The sequence below is a fragment of the Ovis aries genome, chromosome 25 (assembly GCF_016772045.2).
Source record: "Ovis aries strain OAR_USU_Benz2616 breed Rambouillet chromosome 25, ARS-UI_Ramb_v3.0, whole genome shotgun sequence".
Lineage (NCBI taxonomy): Eukaryota > Metazoa > Chordata > Mammalia > Artiodactyla > Bovidae > Ovis > Ovis aries.
The window spans coordinates 7,563,501-7,586,609 of NC_056078.1; the positions used below are offsets into that span (position 1 = coordinate 7,563,501).

The following is a 23,109-nucleotide window of genomic DNA, read 5'->3' on the forward strand; positions in this document are numbered from 1 at the left end:
AGGGTTGTTGAATTTCATCTTATTAAAGGTTTTGGAATCAGGGCAGGTAGTTTTTCAATGAGTGGAGGACAGAACAGAAATACAATGTGGATGTTCAGCTGAACAGAACTCAGATCAGTAACCTGGGTGTGAGTGACTGTAAATTGGAGATATTAGGTGAGTAGGGATGAAAACCACTTTCAAACTCACTGATTTTCACCTAATGTTGGCTCCAGACAACTATGGAAACGCAGGAATGACTCAAAGTGAAACATCTTTTACCTTGCTTTTGATTAATAGCACTGACATTATGGATCTGCTAAGAGAAACAAGAAGGCCCCATTACAGAAGATGAGTCCTCACAAAGAAGTAGGGTATGATAGATCACACCGCAGGCGCTCAGGGCTCTTAGGTTAGTTTGTTTAAAAAAAATCTCAGTGGTTTGATGTTATTGATAAACTGCTTCTACATCAAAAGAAAAATAAAACAACACCTACCCAACATTTTTAGAACATACCATCTATAGAAGTTCAGTAGTTTTGCAGGAACATTTCGGTAAGTGTCGACAACATCCACAAACACAATGTCATCATAGAGGCTGCTTTCTTCCTTTAGTAAGGCATCCTCTTCGTGGAGATTATGTATGTGATCGAGAAGTCTTCGAGGGCGAGAATGAAGGGTTTTTAAAAGAGCATCGCCTTCTAAAAAGAGAGAGTTGGAAAAAAGAGCTGCTGCAAGCTTAAGACCTAGAACTTGTGACATCATCACACTAATACTCCTCCCAAGGCAAGCTAACAGAAAACGTTTGCAGGAATTTTGAGGGAGGGAAGCCAGGGTTTCCACACACTGTTGGTGGGAGGATAAACCGAGGGGCTCACTGTGGGGAGCAATTCAGCAACACCTGGTTAGGCTGAAGGTGTCTGACTGTGTGACTCACTAAGTCCAATTGTAGATACATTCCCAGAGACGTTATTTTACACGCTCACAAGGGTATTTATGGCAGCACTGTTTGTGACAGTGAAAAATGGAACCAGTCTAAATGCCTACCAGTGAGAGAATGGCTAAATCATGGTATATTCACATAATGGGATACAGCAGTTAAAAAAATTAACCTGCATAGCAGCACTCCTCACAATAGCCAAGACGGGAACAACCTAATGTCCACTGACAGGTGAAGGGGTAAAGATATGGTACATATATACAATGGAACACTACTCAGCCACAAAAAGAATGATGCAGCCATTTGCAGCAACACGGATGGACCTAGAGATTATCATTCTAAGGGAAGTAAGAAAGCAAACGACAAGCTCCACACAGCATCACTTATATGTAGACTCTAAAAAACAGTACAAATGAAATTATTTACAAAACAGAAACATTTGCAGACATAGAAGACAGACCTGTGGTTGCCAAGAGGGAAAGGGAGGAGAGAGTGGGACAGACTGGGAGCCTGGGGTTAGCAGAGCAAACTATTTATATATAGAACAGATAAAACAACAAGATCCTGCTGGGTAGCACAAGGGACTATATTCAATATCCTGTGATAAGCCACAATGGAAGGGAATATGAAAAAGAAGCATATATGTTATATACATACACACATATATATCTAACTGAAACACTTTCTGTACAGCAGAAATTAACACATTATAAATCAACTATACTTCAATAAAATAAATTTTTTAAAAAATCAACCTGATCTTGGATGTTAAGAGGAACAGCACTAAAAAAATAATGCCGGGTAAAAAACCATATTTTGCCAATTGCTATACATACTACAGGTATAAATTATGAGATACTTGAATCAAAGCTGTATGTTATAGGAGTTACGTACGTATGTAGTAGAGAGTAGGATAGTTAAGACTGGGAAGGATGCACGTGAGCTTTAGGACTGGTGTCCTCTCTGAGGGGAGCGGGAGGGGCAGGGGTAGGAAGTCCTAGGAGGGAGGGGCTTCTACTGTATCTGAAATGCTTCATTTCTCCAAAAAAAAAAAAAAGCAAATATGAAAAAATGTAAACATTTATTAGTTCTAAGCAACAAGGACATGAGTGTTTCTTAATAGCACTATTTCTGGATTATCTATGCTATTCCATAATAAAAATGATTACCAATGTGCTTAAAAGACATCTTAATTACCATCTCACAAGCTAATGAATCATTAGTCACATTTGTGCAAGGACTGTCCTCAAATAAGGCAGCAATTCTTTCACTGGCACAGGATTTTGTCAACTTAGAAAATCTCTGAAAAATGACCAATGGGTGGCTGAGCGGTGGGGGAAGGAAACTGAGAAGTCATTTCAGTGCTCCGCTCTGTAACTGCAGACAGACTGCAGCACGGGCTGAAGACCTGTTTCTGATCTCCGCCTCTGCCACTGTCTGCGGGATAGTGGACACACTGCACGTTTCTGGGCCTCAGCATTCTCATCTGTAAAAGGGGGAGCTGGACTAAGTCTGTGGTTCTCAGGAATGCTTACGGAATACAGATTTCTAAGCCTCAAGCCTAGAGAGTCAGCGGGGCCCAGGAGTTTGTATTTCTAACCTGTGACTTCCTGTAACTTTGATGTAGGTGGACCACAAACAACCCTTTGAGAAGCACAGGCCTAAATGGTCCTGGGTCCCTTCTCAATTCTTACTGTAACATCCTGTCACTTTAAAGGTAAGGATAAATATACACAATTTAACACTTGAAGGGAAGTAGAAGTGTTATAAAATTATGGCAATAGGAAAATGGTTGGTAGTAAGAGCAGAAATTAAATACAGGCTTTTTCAGTAACAGATTGTACACTTGGGCTTACATTGCATATATCTGGAAACTGAGTATACTATCTGTTTTAAATCTGACCATCTGTCTAGGTGCTATCTACAAGAATCATACAGTTTACAGCCTCTCAAACTTTAGAGGCATCAAATCCATCTAGCAAGCTTGTTGAAATACAGGTATCTGAGCTCCAATCCTGAAGATTCTTAACTTTCTAACCTGAGGCAGGGCGTAGCCAGAGATGCTAACACCCAACAAAATTTGAGAATTTGTGTACCACGTGATTCTTTTAAAACAGCACATAAATTCTCAGATTAAAAAAAAATTATAGTCAGCTTTTCAGATATATCCAGTACATGAGAAGTAAAATCTATTCATTCTAATTCCTTTATCCTAAAATTCCTAATTCCTAATTCCTTTACCCCAAAATTCCTAATTCCTTTACCCTAAAAGAGAGATATTTCTCTCTTATCTGAAAGGAATTTTTCTCACCCAAACCTTAATCCTTTAGCCTCAGAGAGAAAATTTAAGATAAACAGTTGTTCAAGGCACAGTAGCTGCTCTCTGTAGAAGAGCTCAGTGCCAGAAGTCTAAAGGGCCCCTCAAGTTTTAAAGTCTCCTGACAGTACAGAGTTGCCACAACTGGTACAAGAAAGAAAGTCGCGATGAGTCAGATGGTGTGCACACCTGTGCCCGCCCCCAAGTGTGAGCTGTTTTATGAACCTGGCCTCCTGACCTGAGTTTTCCCCAGGTGACCCATTAGCCAGTCTCTGGTGAGCTAAGTTGATACCACCCCTGGCAGAGTGGTCTCATAGTTTTATGAAAAATCTCTGGACTAAAAGATCCCTAAACTTTATATCTCGATATTTAATGGCAAGTTTGTGGGCAAAACCTATGTACCTATTCTGACTTTCCCTTAGGGGTGATATAAATACTATGAGGGAACACTGTATAAATAAAGATGCTAGAGGAAAAATAAGGCACCACAGCCCATTCCCATCTTCAAACTACATACAGTGGCCTCAAATAGAGGGTTCTGTCCCATCCTCAGTCCTGCACATTAAAGGAGTCCCCCTGAAGAACTGCCTCTCAGAATATGGACTCTGCTTCACCTCAGGGTGACTTCAGGGGAGCTGGGTTCAAATTCTCTCATAGGAATCCCTGATCCTCACAGCTCTGAGAAAACAGACAGGACCACCATCGGGCCTTTGTTCCGTAAGTGATGCTCAGGACAAGTGACCACCACCAACAGCATCTTCAATAGCTGTTCTTAGGGGTCACTGATGCAGAATCTCAGAAGTTCACAAATGTGGGTATTTCCAGAAGCATCACCAAAGACAAACACAGCGACTCCTTTTTGAGGGTGATAGAAATGGTCTGGAATTAGTGGAGATGATAGCAGAATCCAGGATATACTAAAAAGTCTGGAATCAAACACTTGAAAAGGATAAGCTATATGGTATGTGAATTATCTGTCAATAAAAACTATTTTTAATAACTAGAAAAAAGATTACCTTTCATGACTGAAGTATGAAGATGAAGTAGGTGAGATTCAATATGCTTTTCAACTTTCAACCGGCTGACTTACCCTGAATAGCGTAAATAAAACCACCTGCAACTCCCTCCACACCTTCCATGAATTCATGAGGCAGGGCACCCTCCCCAGTCTGAAAGAAACGAGAATAGAAGTGCTTGATGCTTCATGACTAAAAATACATTCCTTACGCCTGAAAATTGATTTTGCAAAATTCATAATGTGACTTCATGGTGCATGAATCCATCTAAGATGCTATCAGGATATCAGCATTCTACTTTTGCTATTGTTAATTATTACAGTGTCCAAGATAGGTATACCCAATAATCTCGAGACTGGTGTTCAGAATTCCAGCTTACACAGAATCCCATATTCTTGAACTTGCTACCAACATTATTACCAAAACCAATGTTATTTTACATCCTGAAACACCCACACTTAAAAATAAAATTATAATCATGTACTTGGAGAATGCCCATGAGTTCAAACACACAAGGCACATTTTTAAAGTGTCTGCTACCATACAGTGACGAGCCCTAAGCCAACAGCTGAACCAGAGGAGCCCTGCTGACTAATGATGTTGACGGTGCCCAGAGATTATTGTGCCAACAGCCAACAACAGTCCTGTCTACCTCTCGGCTTTGGAGGAGCAGCTGTTTTTAGACATATGCCTCTTTTCACCTCACAGGTTACCCAAGGCCCTTGCTTGAAGTGAGGGGCTTCACCTTGGGTATTACACCCCAACTTAACATGTCTACCAGCTGCTGCAGGCTAGATCAGACTGTCATTCGTCAGCAGCTTTACAGCATTTTTTCTACATACTCACCCAATCAAGAGGCCTTACTGCCTGCCTAGTCCTTTTGTGAACAGATCCTTCTAGCAGACCTCTACTGTACAAACTAATGCGTTAAGCCCAGTGGAGACACAAGTGTTCTGGAGTGACTGAGGTCAATCACCATTTAATTCAGAATATGATTTATAGCTGAATGTGGAAAGAATTCCTAGAGGTGAATGCTACTGCTTCAAACTTTGTCATTCCACAAAAGATTGCACACTTTTTTTCGGGGGGTGGGGGAGAGTTGGTTTTTTCTTCTTTTTAAAAACTGCACACACTATACTGTTTTGGCTTGTTTAGAACTTGACAGTACTTTATTAACTTCTGTCTAAAATGTCACATCTTGGCTTTTATTTTGCCTTTGAAAATTTCCTGAGGTTATTACTTGCTGGCAAGGGAGCAAGGCTTAGGAAAACTTCCAGCTCTGCATTTATGATGAAAACCTTTATTTACACATGGGTTCCTTAGAATAGGCTCCTAAGCAATCAGTTTTGTGTGTTTTTTTTTCAGTTAGCTGAGTGTTTAAGCTACTGTTAACCCTCCACAAGGCCTCCTGGTGGCTCAGATGGTAAAGAACCTGCCTGCAATGCAGGCAACCCAGGGTGAATCCCGTGTCGAGAAGATCCCCTGGAGAAGGGAATGGGTACCCACTCCAGTATTCTTGCCTGGAGAATTCCATGATAGAGGAGCCTGGCCGGATATAGTCCATGGATCACAAGTGTTAGTCATGACTGAGCTTTCACAGCCCTCCACAACCATACTCATTCCCAAAGCAGATCATGTGAATCTTCACCTTAAATCTAGCCCAAATCTCAGAAGTAAACTGAGTTCTGTGCAATCAACTGAATAGTACAGAATTCTGTCATGTTTTGCATATTTAAGTTTCACACACAGAAAAGGAGGCAAGAAATTCAAGGCACTTGCTTTGAAAATAAGGAAAACCCCTACAAATCCATAAAACACTATATTAAGTAAAGGACTTTTCATAATCAAGGATGAGATCCTAAACATGGCCTACAAGGCTGAGGCTGTAACTACCCCTGAATGTGTGGCTCTGTCTGTCTAAGGCCTGTCTCCCTCACTGGACTGTGAATCCCCCTGGGGGACAGTTATGGGTCTCCCAAGAAGGTGCTTGCCTCACAACGAGTATGCAATAAATGCTTTCTGAATGTGTAATAACAAACCTCATGATTTTCATTTCAAATTCAAGGAGTCATTTATGTGAATCAGGTTAATATTTAATGAAATGTACTAACCCCGTGAATTTAAATGCCAAGTGCTTTCCTAATCATTAGGCCAGAATTCAAGGAGAACAATTCTATGACCATACCACATGATTACTTATTTATTTTAAGTTCATCATTTTAAGTGTGCTTACACCTTTTTATCACCCTACACTTACTCTGAGAAATCTGTTTTAACTTTTAAGAAAATTTGGCAAATGAAAAAACCACAAAGACCAGCAATATAAGTGACAGTGAATATTCAGTCTTACTTTCTAATACTTTTATCTATAGTATTGTAACTGACATCATACTGTTAAGTGAGACTGTGAATACTCTACTACTGAGTAAGTGAACTTAGAAAGATGTTAACCTAAAAACCAACGAGAAATAAAACAAACGTCCTAAATGCACTAATCTTAAGGCAAACTGTCTACGAAGGTTGAAGCTATAAAATCATAGAACATTTGAGTTTTTCATCTTTTACTATGGCGACTCAACAACACTTTCTATTACATACATTCTAAAACCTAAGATTCATTGTTCCATAGGAGTTGGTGTAAAAGTAAACTTAAAAACATTTTAAGATTTTAAAAATGCTAAGGTATGCTAAACAACCTAAAATGAAACAGGAAGGGCTTACAGTGATGACTCTGAGAACTCCTCCTCCATCGTTGACTGTCACTTTGTGGAGATTCCTTGACACAAGGCCTTGGAGGTCTTGGCTCTCCCACACGATTGTACCTTCAAAGCTCTTTTGTAGAAAAATGAACACAGAGTCAGTTTCTTTATTGCTGTCATTTCGGTCTTCAGTAAGTTTCTAGGGAAAGGTTTATTTTTCTAAGACACATCAGTTAAAACTTGTTGGGCACGCTAACACACCAATAGTAACATTTAGTGTATATCTTGGAGTCTTTTTATGCACATCTAAATCAACACTTTCAAAGACCTCTTTTTGACAGTTTTACATGCTGCAGTTCTGTCATTTCCCACCGCATCAAAGGCATTTCCTTCTGTGACTTCAGCTGCTACGACTGCTCTTTTTCAAGGGCTTGTACCAATGCCACAGAGTGAATGCATCCTGAGTCACTCCGACATCTCCCTACTGGCACACATTCAGTTCAGTTCAGTTGCTCAGTTGTGTCCGACTCTTTGCGACCCCATGAATTGCAGTACACCAGGCCTCCCTGTCCATCACCAACTCCTGGAGTTCACTCAAACTCACGTCCATCGAGTCAGTGATGCCATCAGCCATCTCATCCTCTGTCGTCCCCTTCTCCTCCTGCCCACAATCCCTCCCAGCATCACAGTCTTTTCCAGTGAGTCAACTCTTCGCATGAGGTGGCCAAAGTACTGGAGTTTCAGCTTTAGCATCATTCCTTCCAAAGAACACCCAGGACTGATCTCCTTTAGAATGGACTGGTTGGATCTCCTTGCAATCCAAGGGACTCTCAAGAGTCTTCTCCAACACCACAGTTCAAAAACATGAATTCTTCGGCACTCAGCTTTCTTCACAGTCCAGCTCTCACATCCATACATGACCACTGGAAAAACCACAGCCTTGAATAGACGGACCTTTGCTGGCAAAGTAACGTCTCTGCTTTTTAATATGCTATCTAGGTTGGTCATAACTTTCCTTTCAAGGAGTAAGGGTCTTTTAATTTCATGGCTGCAGTCACCATCTGCAGTGATTTTGGAGCCCCCAAAACAAAGTCTGACACTGTTTCCCCATCTATTTCTCATGAAGTGATGGGACCAGATGCCATGATCTTCGTTTTCTGAATGTTGAGCTTTAAGCCAACTTTTTCACTCTCCTCTTTCACTTTCATCAAGAGGCTTTTAGTTCCTCTTCACTTTCTACCATAAGGGTGGTTTCATCTGCATATCTGAGGTTATTGATATTTCTCCCAGCAATCTTGATTCCAGCTTGTGCTTCTTCCAGCCCAGTGTTTCTCATGATGTACTCTGCATAGAAGTTAAATAAGCAGGGTGAAAACAGACAGCCTTGACATACTCCTTTTTCTATTTGGAACCAGTCTGTTGTTCCATGTCCAGTTCTAACTGTTGCTTCCTGACCTGCATATAGGTTTCTCAAGAGGCAGGTCAGGTGGTCTGTATTCCCATCTCTTTCAGAATTTCCCACAGTTTATTGTGATCCACACAGTCAAAGGCTTTGGCATAGTCAATAAAATAGAAATAGATGTTTTTCTGGAACTCTCTTGCTTTTTCGATGATCTAGCGGATGTTGGCAATTTGATCTCTGGTTCCTCTGCCTTTTCTAAAACCAGCTTGAAATCTGGAAGTTCACAGTTCACGTATTGCTGAAGCCTGGCTTGGAGAATTTTGAGCATTACTTTACTAGCGTGTGAGATGAGTGCAATTGTGCGGTAGTTTGAGCATTCTTTGGCATTGCCTTTCTTTGGGACTGGAATGAAAACTGACCTTTTCCAGTGCTGTGGCCACTGCTGAGTTTTCCAAATTTGCTGGCATACTGAGTGCAACACTTGCCCAGCATCATCTTTTAGGATTTGAAATAGCTCAACTGGGATTCCATCACCTCCACTAGCTTTGTTCATAGTGATACTTTCTAAGGCCCGCTTGACTTCACATTCCAGGATGTCTGGCTCTAGGTGAGTGATCACCCCATCATGATTATCTTGGTCTATCTTTTTTGTACAGTTCTCTGTGTATTCTTGCCACCTCTTCTTAATATCTTCTACTTCTGTTAGGTCCATACCATTTCTGTCCTTTATCGAGCCCATCTTTGCATGAAATGTTCCCTTGGTATCTCTAATTTTCTTGAAGAGGTCTCTATAGGAGACGGCAAGAGTGAACATCAACATTCTAGGAATCAGAGAACTAAAATGGACTGAAATGGGTGAGTTTAACTCAAATGACCATTATATCTACTCCTGTGGGCAGGAATCCCTTAGAAGAAATGGAGTAGCCATCATGGTCAACAAAAGAGTTCGAAATGCAGTACTTGGATGCAATCTCAAAAACGGCAGAATGATCTCTGTTCATTTCCAAGGCAAACCATTCAAAATCACAGTAATCCAAGTCTATGCCTCAACCAGTAACGCTGAAGAAGCTGAAGTTGAACAGTTCTATGAAGACCTACAAGAACTTTTAAAACTAACACCCCAAAAAGATGTCCTTTTCATTATAGGGGACTGGAATGCAAAAGTAGGAAGTCAAGAAACACCTGGGGTAACAGGCAAATTTGGCCTTGGAATGTCGAATAAAGCAGGGCAAAGACTAATAGAGTTTGGCCAAGAGAACACACTGGTCATAGCAAACACCCTCCTCCAACAACACAAGAGAAGACTCTACACATGGACATCACCAGATGGTCAACACTGAAATCAAATTGATTATATTCTTTGCAGCCAAAGATGGAGAAGCTCTATACAGTCAGCAAAAATAAGACCGGGAGCTGACTGTGACTCAGATCATGAACTCCTTATTGCCAAATTCAGACTTAAATTGAAGAAAGTAGGAAAACCACTAGACTATTCAGGTATGACGTAAATCAAATCCCTTATGATTATACAGTGGAAGTGAGATATAGATTTAAGGGACTAGATCTGATAGATAAGAGTGCCTGATGAACTATGGATGGAGGTTCATGACATTGTACAGGAGACAGGGATCAAGACCATCCCAATGCAAAAAAGCAAAATGGCTGTCTGGGAAGGCCTTACAAATAGCTGTGAAAAGAAGAGAAGCGAAAAGCAAAGGACAAAGGAAAGATATAAGCATCTGGATGCAGAGTTCCAAAGAATAGCAAGGAGAGATAAGAAAGCATTCCTCAGCAATCAATGCAAATGAATAGAGGAAAACAACAGAATGGGAAAAACTAGAGATCTCTTCAAGAAAATCAGAGATACCAAGGGAACATTTGGACCCTATCAAATACCTACTAAAGCAATGTGAGGCATGTTCTGGTGTAAATGTTTATTTTCCCCAATAAATCTGTTTTGTTTTTTTTTTTAATAAATCCCCAATTTTCTGTATGACACAGGGAACCCAAAGCTGGTGCCCTGTGACAACTAGAGGGGTGGGATGGGTTTTAAGGTTTTAAGAGGGAGAAGATGTGTGCACCTATGGCTGATTCATGTTGATGAAAGGCAGAAAAAATTACAATACTGTAAGTAATTATTCTCCAATTAAAGAGATGAAATTACTAGGACAGTAACAGATATTTTATACGCATTTCGGCACACATGCCAAACTCCCTGTCATTAGCAATTTATAAGAATGCCTAGTTTCACTCGCCTTTTCCCAGTATGGGATATTAGTAAAAGAAGAGAAGTTTAAGCTAATTTAGCAGATTTAACGAAATGATTTTTTAATTGGTGTTTCTTTTGACTCTGGGGAGAGGTGCCACGTGGCATGTGGGGTCTAGTTCCCTGACCAGGGATCGAACCTGCACCCCCTGCAATGGAAGCATGAAGTTTTAACCACTGGACCACCAGGGAAATCCCTGTTCCTTCTGACTTTTAATGATGTGTATCAACTACACCGTCTCTTCTGGGAAGTGCCTAGTCATGCTTCTTTACCATTTAACCACTGAGTTTTATATATTTCTTATTAGTCTGTATGAGCTTGTAATAAATTACCTTAATCCTGTAATATTTTATATACTATTTGTCCAGAATTGTTTGCCACTTCATATTGCACGTTTCTTTGTTTTCTCTTTCTTTGGCCATGCCACAAGGCTTGTGGGATCTCAGTTCCCCAACCAGGGGTTGAACCTGGGCCACCACAGTGAACACGCCGAGTCCTTACCACCAGACTGCCAGGGGATTCCCAGGTTTTTTTTTTTTTTTTAATCCATAACTTTAATCTTGTCAAATCAGACAAACTTTTCCTTAGTAATTATTAGTATTAAAATTGGAACTTAGGAAGTTATGCTCCTGTCCCTCTTTTGAATTCTAGTATCTTCTAATCTCTCTCCAGTTCCTGTTTTTAGCATCTGTGCATGGCTGGCTCCTCAGTACTGCCCAGGTCTCAGCTCCACGGTAGTCTCAGGAAGGCTTTCTCTAGAGACTGAACAGAAGGCAGCCAACTCCCAACTTCTATCACATCAGCCTGCCTTCTTTTCTTAGTATTTATTTATCTGGCTGCACTCAGTCTTAGCTGTGGCACGTCGTGGACTCTTAGCTGCAGCATGTGGGATCTAGTTCCCTGACCAGGGATGAACCCAGGCCCCTGCATTACGACTGTGGTCCAGTCTCAGCTACTGAACCATCAGGGAAGGCCCCAGCCTGTCTTATTTTCTAAAACCCACTCACCACTCCTGATATTTATTTTTCTACTGCCCATCTAACTGTTCCTCCCACTAGACTGCAAGCAGCAGAACAGCGGTGATCTTGTCTGTCTTATCAACCAGCATCTAGAATGCCTGATACCAGGCGTTACTCAAGTAGCTGAATGACACTGAACTCAAAAGCACGTAGAATTCTGGTATACAACAGGACATAAAGGATACAGTTTTAGGATACTAAAAACATTTTATGTATTAAAATTAAAAGATAAAGTACTTTATAGTAATGTTTCATTCAACCAGCATTATAAGGGAACTAGACAGAATTGAACTTGTCCCATAAGCTAGGGCAATGATTTGCAAGCTTTTTAAAAAAAAAAGACAAAAAAACTTCTCTACCACAAAAGATAAGAACGTTGAAGGAATCTGGATTCCTTGGGCAGTGTGTCATTTTATATTTTGCAAATGTATCCTTAAATTTCATTATCTGTGAAACTCCTGGTGTGCGTTGCAGAGCCCTAGGGCTCCTCAGAGCAGACTCTGCAGACATAACCTGTGCCATCATTTCCCAGCCTTTACAGCGGAGAAGATGAGGCCTATGTAAAAGGGCTGTTTGAGGATCAGTGATAAAGCATATACTACATAATGCATTGCCTTTTTAAAGGATCCCATTTCCTCATCTTACAAATAGCTCCTGCTCACTTCTACACTTCCCCTGGGAGACCTTAGCTCTTTATTAAACTTGATGTTCATTAACCTCAATCCTTTCTGTAAAAACAAGGAAATGTTCTCACAAATAGATGATGTACACAGAAGCATTCTTAAAAGACTAGGAAGGGACTTCCCTGGCGGCCCACTGGTTGAGAATCTGCCTTCCAAAGCAGGGGATGAGGGTTTGATCTCTGCTTGGGGAACTAAGGTCCCACATGCCACGGAGCAACTAAGCCTGCACATGGCAGCTGCGGGAACCCGCATGCTCTAGAGCCCGGGGGCCACAGCTAGGACCCTGTACAGTTAAAAAAAAATAAAAGACTGTGAAGCAATACACCAACTATGCTGCTGCCCAACAGATGGGTGACATCATATTCTTCTAACTCTTCTACATTTTTGTCAAGTTTTCAACAGTGAACAAGCATTACTTTCAAACATTTTCATATTTTTATAATCAGGAAAACCTTTTTTTGTAACTAAACACGTATATAAACCTAAATTTGGGGTCAATCTTCTTTCAGACATGAGCCATTATTTAAACTTTTGAATGTCTACTATGTACCAGGCTGTGGGCCATGTCCTTGAAGATTAAAAGAAAAAAAGAAGTAGCCACATCTTTAAGTAAGCATATATGCCGTAACACGCGCAGTGACAAAGGAAAGTCACTGTTTGGGGAGGTCAGACAGAACTTCAAGACTAGGAGAGCTGAGCTTAAAGGAGTTTGAGTCCAGAAAAACAGGAAGGAGGCAGATAAAATAACAAATGAAAGGGGAGACTCGAAACAGCACTAGACATTCAGAAAAATGATAAGTAGTGCACTACTGCTAAAGCACAAGACTGAGGAAAGAGCAAAAGAGAGGCTGAGGTCAGCTCTGTCCTCTACAGCAGAGTCTGTTCTTTACCGAAGGCAGTGGGAAGCACAGATGGTCACAAGTACAGAGTGACACGATCATATCTGCAGTTGTAGAAAGGTCACTCCAACCTCAGGCGACAGAGTAGAGGTTGGTAGGGAGAGTGGTAACCGAGTTATTTGAAAAATTCACGTGAGAATAAGCAAACACCTATCTTAGGAATTAAGACTGCTGAGAAACTGATGAACTCACAAATAAATGTGAAGATATTCCATGATCATTGATTGGAAGAATTAAAAATGTTAAAATGTCGATACTGTTCACTGCTGCTACGGCTGCTGCTAAGTCGCTTCAGTCGTCAGTGCAACCCCTATCAAAATCCCAATAGCATTTCTCACAGAAATAGAACAAACAATCCTAAAGTTTGTAAGGACTCATGAAAGATCTTGAATAGCCAAAGCAATCTAGAGAAAGAAGAACAAAACTGGAGGCATCGCGCTTCCTGATTTCAAAGCTATAGTAATCAACACTATATTACAAAGCTACAGTAATCCAAACAGTACAGTACTGGCATTAAAAACACACACATAGCTAAATGGAACAGAACAGACCTCAGAAATAAACCTCCACATACACAGTCACTTAATTCACAATGAAGGGACTAAGATATACAATGGGAAAAGGACAGTCTTTTCTTTTCTTATTTGGTTAAATAACAAACACTGGACTGGATGAAGCACAAGCTGGAGTCAAGATTGCCAGGAGAAATATCAGTAACCTCAGATATGCAGATGACACCACCCTTATAGCAGAAAGTGAAGAAGAACTAAAGAGCCTCTTGATGAAAGTGAAAGAGGAGGGTGAAAAAGTTGACTTAAAGCTCAACATTCAGAAAACTAAGATCACGGCATCCGGTCCCATCACTTCATGGCAAATAGATGGGGAAACAATGGAAACAGTGAGAGACTTTAATTTTGGGGGCTCCAGAATCACTGCAGATGGTGACTGCAGCCATGAAACTAAAAGATGCTTACTACTTAGAAGGAAAGTTACAACCAACCTAAGTATATTGAAAAGCAGAGACATTACTTTGTCAACAAATGTCTGTCTAGTCAAGGCTATGGTCTTTCCAGTGGTCATGTATGAATGTGAGAGTTGGACTATAAAGAAAGCTGAGCACTGAAGAATTGATGCTTTTGAACTGTGGTGTTGGAGAAGACTCTTGAGAGTCCCTTGGACAGCAAAGAGATCCAACCAGTCCATCCTAAAGGAGATCAGTCCTGAGTGTTCACTGGAAGGACTGATGTTGAAGCTGAAACTCCAATACTTTGGGTCACCTGATGTGAGGAACTGACTCATTGGAAAAGACCCTGATGTTGGGAAAGATTGAAGGTGGGAGAAGGGGATGACAGAGGATGAGATGGTGGGATGCCATCACTGACTCAATGGACACGAGTTTGAGTAAACTCTGGGAGGAAGGACAGGGAGGCCTGGCATGCTGCAGTCCAATGGGTTGCAAAGAGTCAAACACAACTGAGTGACTGAACTGAACAAACATTTATTTCTCACAATTCTGGAGGGTGGAAAGTCCAAAGTCAAGTCAGCGGCACGTTAAGATGTCTGATAAGAGCCAGCTCCCCGACTCCCAGTAGCTAGGACAGTCTTTCTTTAGGTCGTGCCGTGCAGCATGCACGCTCTGTGTTTCCTGACGGGGATGGAACCGGTGCTCCCTGCATTGGGAGTGTGGAGTCTTAACCACCCTGAGCTTGGGAAGTGCCAAAAGGAATGACATTGGGAAAACTAGACCACTAACTCATGCTGTACACAAAAATCAACTCTAAAAGGATTAAAAACCTGAACCTAAGACCCGACACCATGAAACTCCTATAAGAAAACATAGGCAGAAAGATACTTGCCACTGGCCTTAGGCATGATTTTTTGAACTTGACACCAAAGAAAAGGCAAAAACAAACAAGCAGGACTGCATCCAACTCAACAGCTCTAGACAGCAAAGGAAACCATCAACAAAATGAAAAGACAACCTACCAAATGAGACAAAGTATTGGCAAATCATAAAATACATAAGAACCCACACACCTCAGTAGGCAAATCCCCAAAGAATCCAAATTAAAGAAAGGGCAGAGTTATCTGACATTTTTCCAAAGAAGACATTCAAATGGCCAACAGGTAGATGAAAAGGTGCTCAACATTACCAAAGCATAAGGGAAATGCAAATCAGAATCACAGTAAAATATAACCTCATACATGTTAGAATGGCTAGTATCAAAAAGACAAAAAATAACAAGTGTTGGGTACTGTAGGTGGGGATGTAAATTGGTGCCACCATTGTGCAAAAAGGTTTGAACTATTATATGATCCAACAATTCCACTTCTGGGTATCTATTCAAAAGAAATGAAAATACTAACTCGAAAAGACGCATATGCCCTCATGTTCACTGCAGCTTTATTTATAACAGCTAAGACATGTAGGCAACCTAAGTGTCTATCAAGGGATGAATGGATAAAGAAGATAAGGTATTTGTATACAATGGAGTATCATTCAGCCATAAAAAAGAATAAGTCTTGTCATTTGCAACAACAGGGATAAATCCCAAGGGCATTATGCTAAGTGAAATAAGTCACACAGAAAAAGACAAATACTATCTCATTTATCTTAAACAAACAAAAACAACGGAAACGCATACAGAGAATATACGGGTGGTTGCTAGAGATGGGGGGTAGGAGGTAGCTAAAATGGGTGAAGGTGATCAAAAGGTGCAAACCTCCGGTTAAGAAAAAAGAAGTCTCGGGATGTAATGAACAGCACAGTGACCATAGTTAATAAATTTGTACTGCATATTTAGAAGTTGCTACGACAGATTCTTGCCCTTGAAATCCCATGGACAGGGGAGCCTGGGGGGCTACAGTCCATGGGGTCACAGAGTTGGACATGACTTAGTGGCTAAACACCAAGGCAGATCTTAAAAATTCTCCTCACAAGAAAAGTTTATAACTGTGTCTGGTGATGGATACTAACTAGACTTGCATTGATCATTTTGTAACATATATAAATATTGAGTCATTATATTATATAAACTAATAAAATGAAAGTCAGTTTTATCTCGATTAAAAAATAAATAAATTTAAAGAGACTGCCCTCTGAGTTGAACTAATTAAATCCTTATAGTAAAGAAAAAAATGTTCCTAGTAACTGGGAAGAGCTCTAAGGCTGAAGCTTAATCAGTAAAATCAATACCTTATAACACTAAAGGAAAGCTGGTTTCAGAGAGAATTCTGGCACTGCAGCAATGTCTAAGGGGAGAAAGATACAATAACTGGAAGATATGAAGTCTTCTGGTCACATCCCACCTGAATGAGAAAGTTCTCAGAAACACTCACCTCCCGCTGCTGTAATCAAATTCAACTCCCAAACTAATGGTTCAGATTGTTTTTTAGGTGCCTTGACGTACCAGGAAGAAGGTTACCAGCTAGTGGCCTTAAGCATTCAAACCACTTTAATGTGCTAACACCCATTAAACATGAATCAACAGACACTCTGGTTTATACACTCTACAAGGTCAACAACAGGACCTGAAAGCTAAGTCCTAGACTCTTGACTATATGAGGCTGCTTTTGGTTAATCGTAAGTCTTTCTCCTAGAAACCACCACCTCTTCCCCTTGGAATATATCACGCTCTTCTAAAACTTTAACAGTGATAAAATTTGGAAGGACTAATACCAAATATGTTTCAGTTCAGTTCAGTCACTCAGTCATGTCTGATTCTTTGCGACCCCATGAACCACAGCATGCCAGGCCTCCCTGTCCTCACCAACTCCTGGAGTTTACCCAAACTCACGTCCCTTGAGTTGGTGATGCCATACAACCATCTCATCCTCTGTCGACCCCTTCTCCTCCCACCTTCAATCTTTCCCAGCATCAGGGTCTTTTCCAATGAGTCAGCTCTTCACATCAGGTGGCCAAAGTATTGGAGTTTCAGCTTCAGCATCAGTCCTTCCGATGAACACCCAGGACTGATCTCCTTTAGGATGGACTGGCTGGATCTCCTTGCAGTCCAAGGGACTCTCAAGAGTCTTCTCCAACACCACAGTTCAAAAGCATCAATTCTTCTGTGCTCAGCTTTCTTTATAGAACGTTTCTATGAAGACCTATAAGACCTTTTAGAACTAACACCCTAAAAATGATGTCCTTTTCATTATAGGGGACTGGAATGCAAAAGTAGGAAGTCAAGAAACACCTGGAGTAACAGGCAAATTTGGCCTTGGAGTATAGAATGAAGCAGGGCAAAGGCTAACAGAGTTTTGCCAACAGAACACACTTGTTATAGCAAACACCCTCTTCCAACAACACAAAAGAAGACTCTACACATGGACATCACCAGATGGCCAACAATGAAATCAGATTGGTTACATTCTTTGCAGCCAAAGATGGAGAAGCTCTATACAGTCAGCAAAAACAAGACCGGGAGCTGACTGTGGCTCAGATCATGAACTCCTTATTGCCAAATTCAGACTTAAACTGAAGAAAGTGGGGGAAACCAAGTATGTTTAGGAGAAAGAATTGGCAAGGCTTAGTGAATGCTTGGATATGAGAGCTGTGGATAAATTCCACGATTCTGGTTTGGAGACCTGAAAAAAAAAGGAGATACTATGCCCCAGGACTGAAAATACAGGAGGTGAGAACGAGGGGATGGAGATGCTATCACCACTAGAACACCCAGGGGACCTTCCAAGTGGAGGCGTTCAGCTGAAGTGCATACAGAGTTCGTAAGAAATGTGGGCTGCAAGCAGACTGAAGAGCCAGTAACAAACAGGTGGTAATAGATGAAACTGCCTAGAAGAATGAATACAATAAACAGAAGGCTGGGTATCAGCTCTTAATGATTAATGTTGAAGAGGAAAACAAAAGAGGAATAGGGAAGAAGGACTGCATCAGATTAAGCAGAACCAGAAGATGTATATCATATTGGGTTGGCCAATATGTTCATTCTGGTTTTCCCAAAAGATGTTATGGAAAAACCCAACAAACTTTTTGGCCCAACCCAACAAGCTAAGAGAAAACTGCAGTCAACTCAGGTAATGACTCAAAGTCTCCCCTGTAGGTAGCAGTTAGGTGACCAGGAATCTTTGTGATTGTAGTTCCAAATGAACCATAAGTAAAAAGCTACGGTAATCCAAAAAAGCTTCACCTTGAAAACAGAAATCTGGCAAATACGACAAAGCAAGTAATTCTCTTGTCCAGTCCATTCAACTGACACTTGGCACCTGACTGCTATTTCTCCTGCCCAGCACCAACTCCATCCTTGACTGGGTCCCAATATAAGATCTGTAATATTGAGCAGGGGCTTCCCTGGTGGTCCAGTGGCTATGGCTCAGCGCTCCCAATGCAGCGGGGCCCAGGATAAACCCTTGACCACAGAACTAGATCCCGCAGGCCCAAACTAAGAGTTTGCATGCCACAATGAAAGATCCTGATGCTGCAACTAAGACCTGGGGCGGCCAAATGAAAAAATATTAGAAAAAAATAATAACGTTAACTAAATTGAGTAGTTACCATAAACACTCATTGGCTCAAAAAGTGATGCTGGTTCGTTCACTCAACTTACAGAACCTGCCAGTTGTTTTGTTGTGAGGGAGGGGAAGAGCTCTCCCTTCTCCACCTCCCCTGGACCTGCTCCAAGTCACTGATACATTTCTCTTCCCCACTTCCCTCAAATGCCTTCTTCCTACTCTCTGACACAAAGCAATCACTAAGCTAGGAATCTCTGTAGATGCCTAACACCTTGTTTATGACAGTTCCCTGCTAAGATCAAGAAATTAAAGTAAAAGGTAGGGAGACTTCTGGACTTGGGGTCCAGTGGTTAAGAATCTGCTCCCAATGCAGGGGGCCTGGGTTCAACCCTTGGTCAGGAAACTCAGATCCCACATGCTGCACAGCATGACCCAAAACAAGTATCCCTTGAAAGCAGACATCAAATATGTAATTGCTTCTGAAAATAAAAACATAATTACAAAAGTAAAAGGTAGGAAAGAACAGCACAGTGCAGATTGGAAAAAAGAGCTCTCGTAAGTCCTCTCACCTGTAACGTAACTGAGCTATCTGCAACCCATGTGGTCCCTCTTCTGTGTCCTATTTCTAACTTATCATGCAAACCAATAGAGTAGCTTAAACATACACTGTATTTTCGCGCCTGTAACCATTAACAATTTCTTATGGCCTGCAGAGACGAATACTGCTGAAGAATTTTAACTTCCATAAAAAATAAGTATGTAGGTACCCATGATACTGACAATACTGTCTCTAGTGACTTGGGTTTAATGAACAGTCTTTTTATTGAAATTAGTTTCCGGTTCAGGTGCACTACTAAAAGAAATATGAAATTAGAGAAATATTTTAAGAGAAACACTCAGCAGTCTATTTAAATGCGTGACCCCCCCCCCCCACTGAGATTTCTGCTTTAGTGAGTCACACAACGAAAATACTGCAAGAACCCTGCTTATTAGCTGACAAGCCACACTGCTGACATGTTACTCCAGCAGACTGTGAAGTTTAGAGAGAATATGATGATGAAAAATTATCTACTTCTCCCTTGCAACTGGGATCAACGATCTGTTTTTCTTTGGTTATTCTCTCCTGATGATATGTAGGCAAACCCATTCATCACTATCACTGTTTTCTGTGCAAGTAAGTCCAATGAGGGCTTGATGCAGCAAAAATGAATATATACGTGAACTTAAACAAGCTTTCAACAAAACCAGGATTTTGTGTAAAAGGAAAGTATTTTAAAGTTTTTTCTTTCAATAAGGCTAATATATACTTCAGGACATTTAAAAAACAGATATATAGAAGAAAATAAAATTCATCCACAATCCTACTCCCTCAGATGTAGACACTATTAAATAAGTGCACATTTATAAAAAGAAAAATAGATTACTCGGATGTAATGAAAAATCAAAAGCGAATTCAGCTTAAAGCTTCAGCGGAAATAAAGATCACAAGGCTGGGATTTCCCCAGCAGTCCAGTGCTTAAGACTTTGTGCTCCCACGGCACGGGGCTCGGGTTCAATCCCTGGCTGAGGAACTAAGATCTCGTGTGCCATACGACACGGCCAAAAAATAAAATAAGAATAAATAAAGTAAAATCTCAATTAAAAAAAAAAACAGCACAAGGCATTAGCTAGTGAACATCTTAATAACTGAAATGGCCACTGCCTGATTTGACTGAGTCCTTCCCGTCATGAGTACCTTCTACCATATATATCAACCTGAACACAGGTGAGGAAGGCAGCCCTTCACCCCAATCTAGATTCTTTTTCTGAAAAACTTCAAACCCATAGAAAAATTCAGATGAACACAAAATCCTTTAGACTCAACAACTGGCAATGTTTAGCCACACATGCGCTTTTTTATTTAACTTTTTGGCCATGCCGCATGGCACTGGGATCTTAAGTCTCCCGGGATCAAACCTGCCCTCCTTCAGCGGAAGCGCAGAGTTTTAACCCACTGAACCACCTGGGAAGTCCCTGGCCCCACGCGCTTTATCTCTGTCTACCTTTCTGCTGTTCTTTGTTGCTGAATCACTTGAAAGTAAAATACATTTCACCTTGGCTTCAGCACAGATTTCCTAAGGGCAAAGACATTCTAAGGGAAAGTATAATATGGACTAACTAATTAACCAAACTGTAATTCTTTCTATGAGGTGACCAAGATAACGGAGTAGATGCATTATTGCGATTAGCCTGAAGTTAATATTAAAGCTTATTTCATTCCTCCTGGGACTCCCTCCTCTTCGAGTTTCTGAACCCAGGCACCCCCGACACTTGGGGCCAGGTAACGTAGTGCTGTGGGGGCCGTCCTGTATACTGCAGGATGTTGGGCAGCATCCCCGGCTTCTGCCACAGGAGGCAGGCAGGGTCCACACCCGGCTGCAGCAACTAAAAGCGACTCCAAACGTTTGCTAAGGGTGCCCTGGGAGAAGAGACCCTGCTCTCGAAGAGCAAGAGCCGCAAATCCACGCGAGAGCCAGCAGTGACAGGACAGCACGCACTTATCTGCTGAACGCTCACCACGGCAGCACGTTCTCAACGCTCCACATCTACGAAGTCACTTGAGCGTGATGAGCTTGAGTGTGCTGAGTCGTGTCTGACACTTTGCGACCCCATGGACTGCAGCCCGCCAGGCTCGCCTGTCCATGGAATTCTTGAGGCAAGAACACTGGAGGGCGTACTTATTCCCTACTCCAGGGGATCTTCCCAACCCAGGGATTGTCTCGCGTGTCTCCTGCACTGGCAGGTGGACTCTTTACCACCCCATCACCCGGGAAGTCCCGTGAAATCATTTACACGCTAGAACAATCCTCTGAACTGGGTCTACCTTACAGAGGCGGGAACAGACACAGGGAGGGGAAGAAGTTAGTGCCGGGTCACAGAGCCGCTGAGCGGCAGAGCAGGGACTCGAGCTCACCCACAGGCGCCCAATCACACACCTGCACCCAACTGTGCCCTCAGACTTACTCACTCCCCGGTGCGGCAGTTTCTCCTTTCCTACTCATGCTAATCCTCGTGAGTCAATTGTAAAAACCAACCTTCCAGCAGGTTCCAGACCTTTCTGGACAGCACCTAGCACGTGCTAGCACTTCTGGTCCCCACAGAATCACTCTCCGATGCCTTGGGAATCACACAAGGTCTGAGTGAGGTTTTGCCCACACTGGCTCTGAGTAGAAAAGAAGGACTCTCATCGATGACTTGCTTCAATCCTAGAAGACCTCACCAACAAGCCAGTGTAGGAAGTCTGCTTACAGCTGTGTCTGGAACACAGCAGGGTAAGCACATCAATGTCAGCTCTTCTGTCCTTACTAGTTGGCTCGGCGGCTCAGTGGTAAAGAAGCCACCTGCTGATGAGGAGAGCCAGGTTCAACCCCTGGGTCAGGAAGATCTCCTAGAGAAGGAAACGGCCACCCACTCCAGTATTCTTGCCTGCGAAATCACACGGACAGAGGAGCCTGGCAGGCTACAGCCCATGGGGTCACAAGAGAGTTGCTCACAACTGAGCAACTAAACAACAGCAACCCTCACTAGCACATAAGCTGCTTCGTGGGTAGGGATTGTTGTACTGTGTACTCAAGCAGACCCAGTGCTTGGCATATACTAAGTGCTCAAAAAATATTTTCTGAGTAAATCAGTTAACAAATCAAAGAATGACTTCCTGCAAACACTGAAATCCGGGATTTCCCTGGTGGTCCAGTGGTTTGGGTCCGTACTTCCAAGGCAAGTGATGTGGGTTTACTCCCTGGTCAGGGAACTATGATCTTATATGCTGCAGAGCAACTAAGCCTGTGCACTGCAGCTACTGAGGCCCACGCCACAACGAGAGTCCTCGCCCCGCACTGCAAGACCTCGCACAACGCAACGGGGACCCCCTGCGCTGCAACTGAGACCCGGCGCAGACAAATAAACAAATATCTTTTAAAATTAAAAAAGTAAGCTACTGGTGAAAATGAAAAATGTCTTAGAAAAACAAAAACTGAGATCCAACACTTGGTTGATAGTTGAACCACTATTCTTCATTAAGAGATAACTCTGATGGTGCATACTTCCTTTAACTAGGAAAAAAGTCCATACATGAAATTTAAAAAGGACACAAACAGGTACACTCATATAATGCCAATGACTATTCAAATGGATATAAACTGCTAAACTATTCTCCCCCCAAAAAAAATCATATGCCTGAAAAATACGTAGAAATTTGAACCCACAATTCATCCTAAGAAAACAACCAGTTGGGTACCCCAAAGAGAGTATAAAGATGCTCACTACAGTCTTTTTTGTAACACCGAGAACTTGGAAATTTTTTGTTTCAGTTTTGTTCTTTACACGTTTTTCAACACAAGTTCACATATAGGTGAAATAAAGGGGCTCGCTTCGACCGTC

At 41.7% G+C, this 23,109-nt stretch overlaps 1 protein-coding gene across 7 annotated transcripts in view; it reads right to left on the reverse strand.

Annotated features, from left to right (window-relative positions):
• B3GALNT2 (beta-1,3-N-acetylgalactosaminyltransferase 2) overlaps positions 1-23,109 on the reverse strand; it is a 62,706-nt gene that overhangs the window by 6,855 nt on the left and 32,742 nt on the right. For 6 of the 7 annotated variants that reach the window (XM_042240963.2, XM_027962266.3, XM_060406734.1 and 3 more), the window contains 3 exons: positions 6,974-7,084; positions 4,327-4,405; positions 497-680 (listed from right to left, as the gene is read on the reverse strand). In XM_042240963.2, coding sequence (XP_042096897.1) covers positions 497-680; positions 4,327-4,405; positions 6,974-7,084 — 374 coding nt within the window. The remainder of the gene's footprint in view (positions 1-496; positions 681-4,326; positions 4,406-6,973; positions 7,085-23,109) is intronic. The other variant, XM_027962268.3, reaches the window with a different exon arrangement.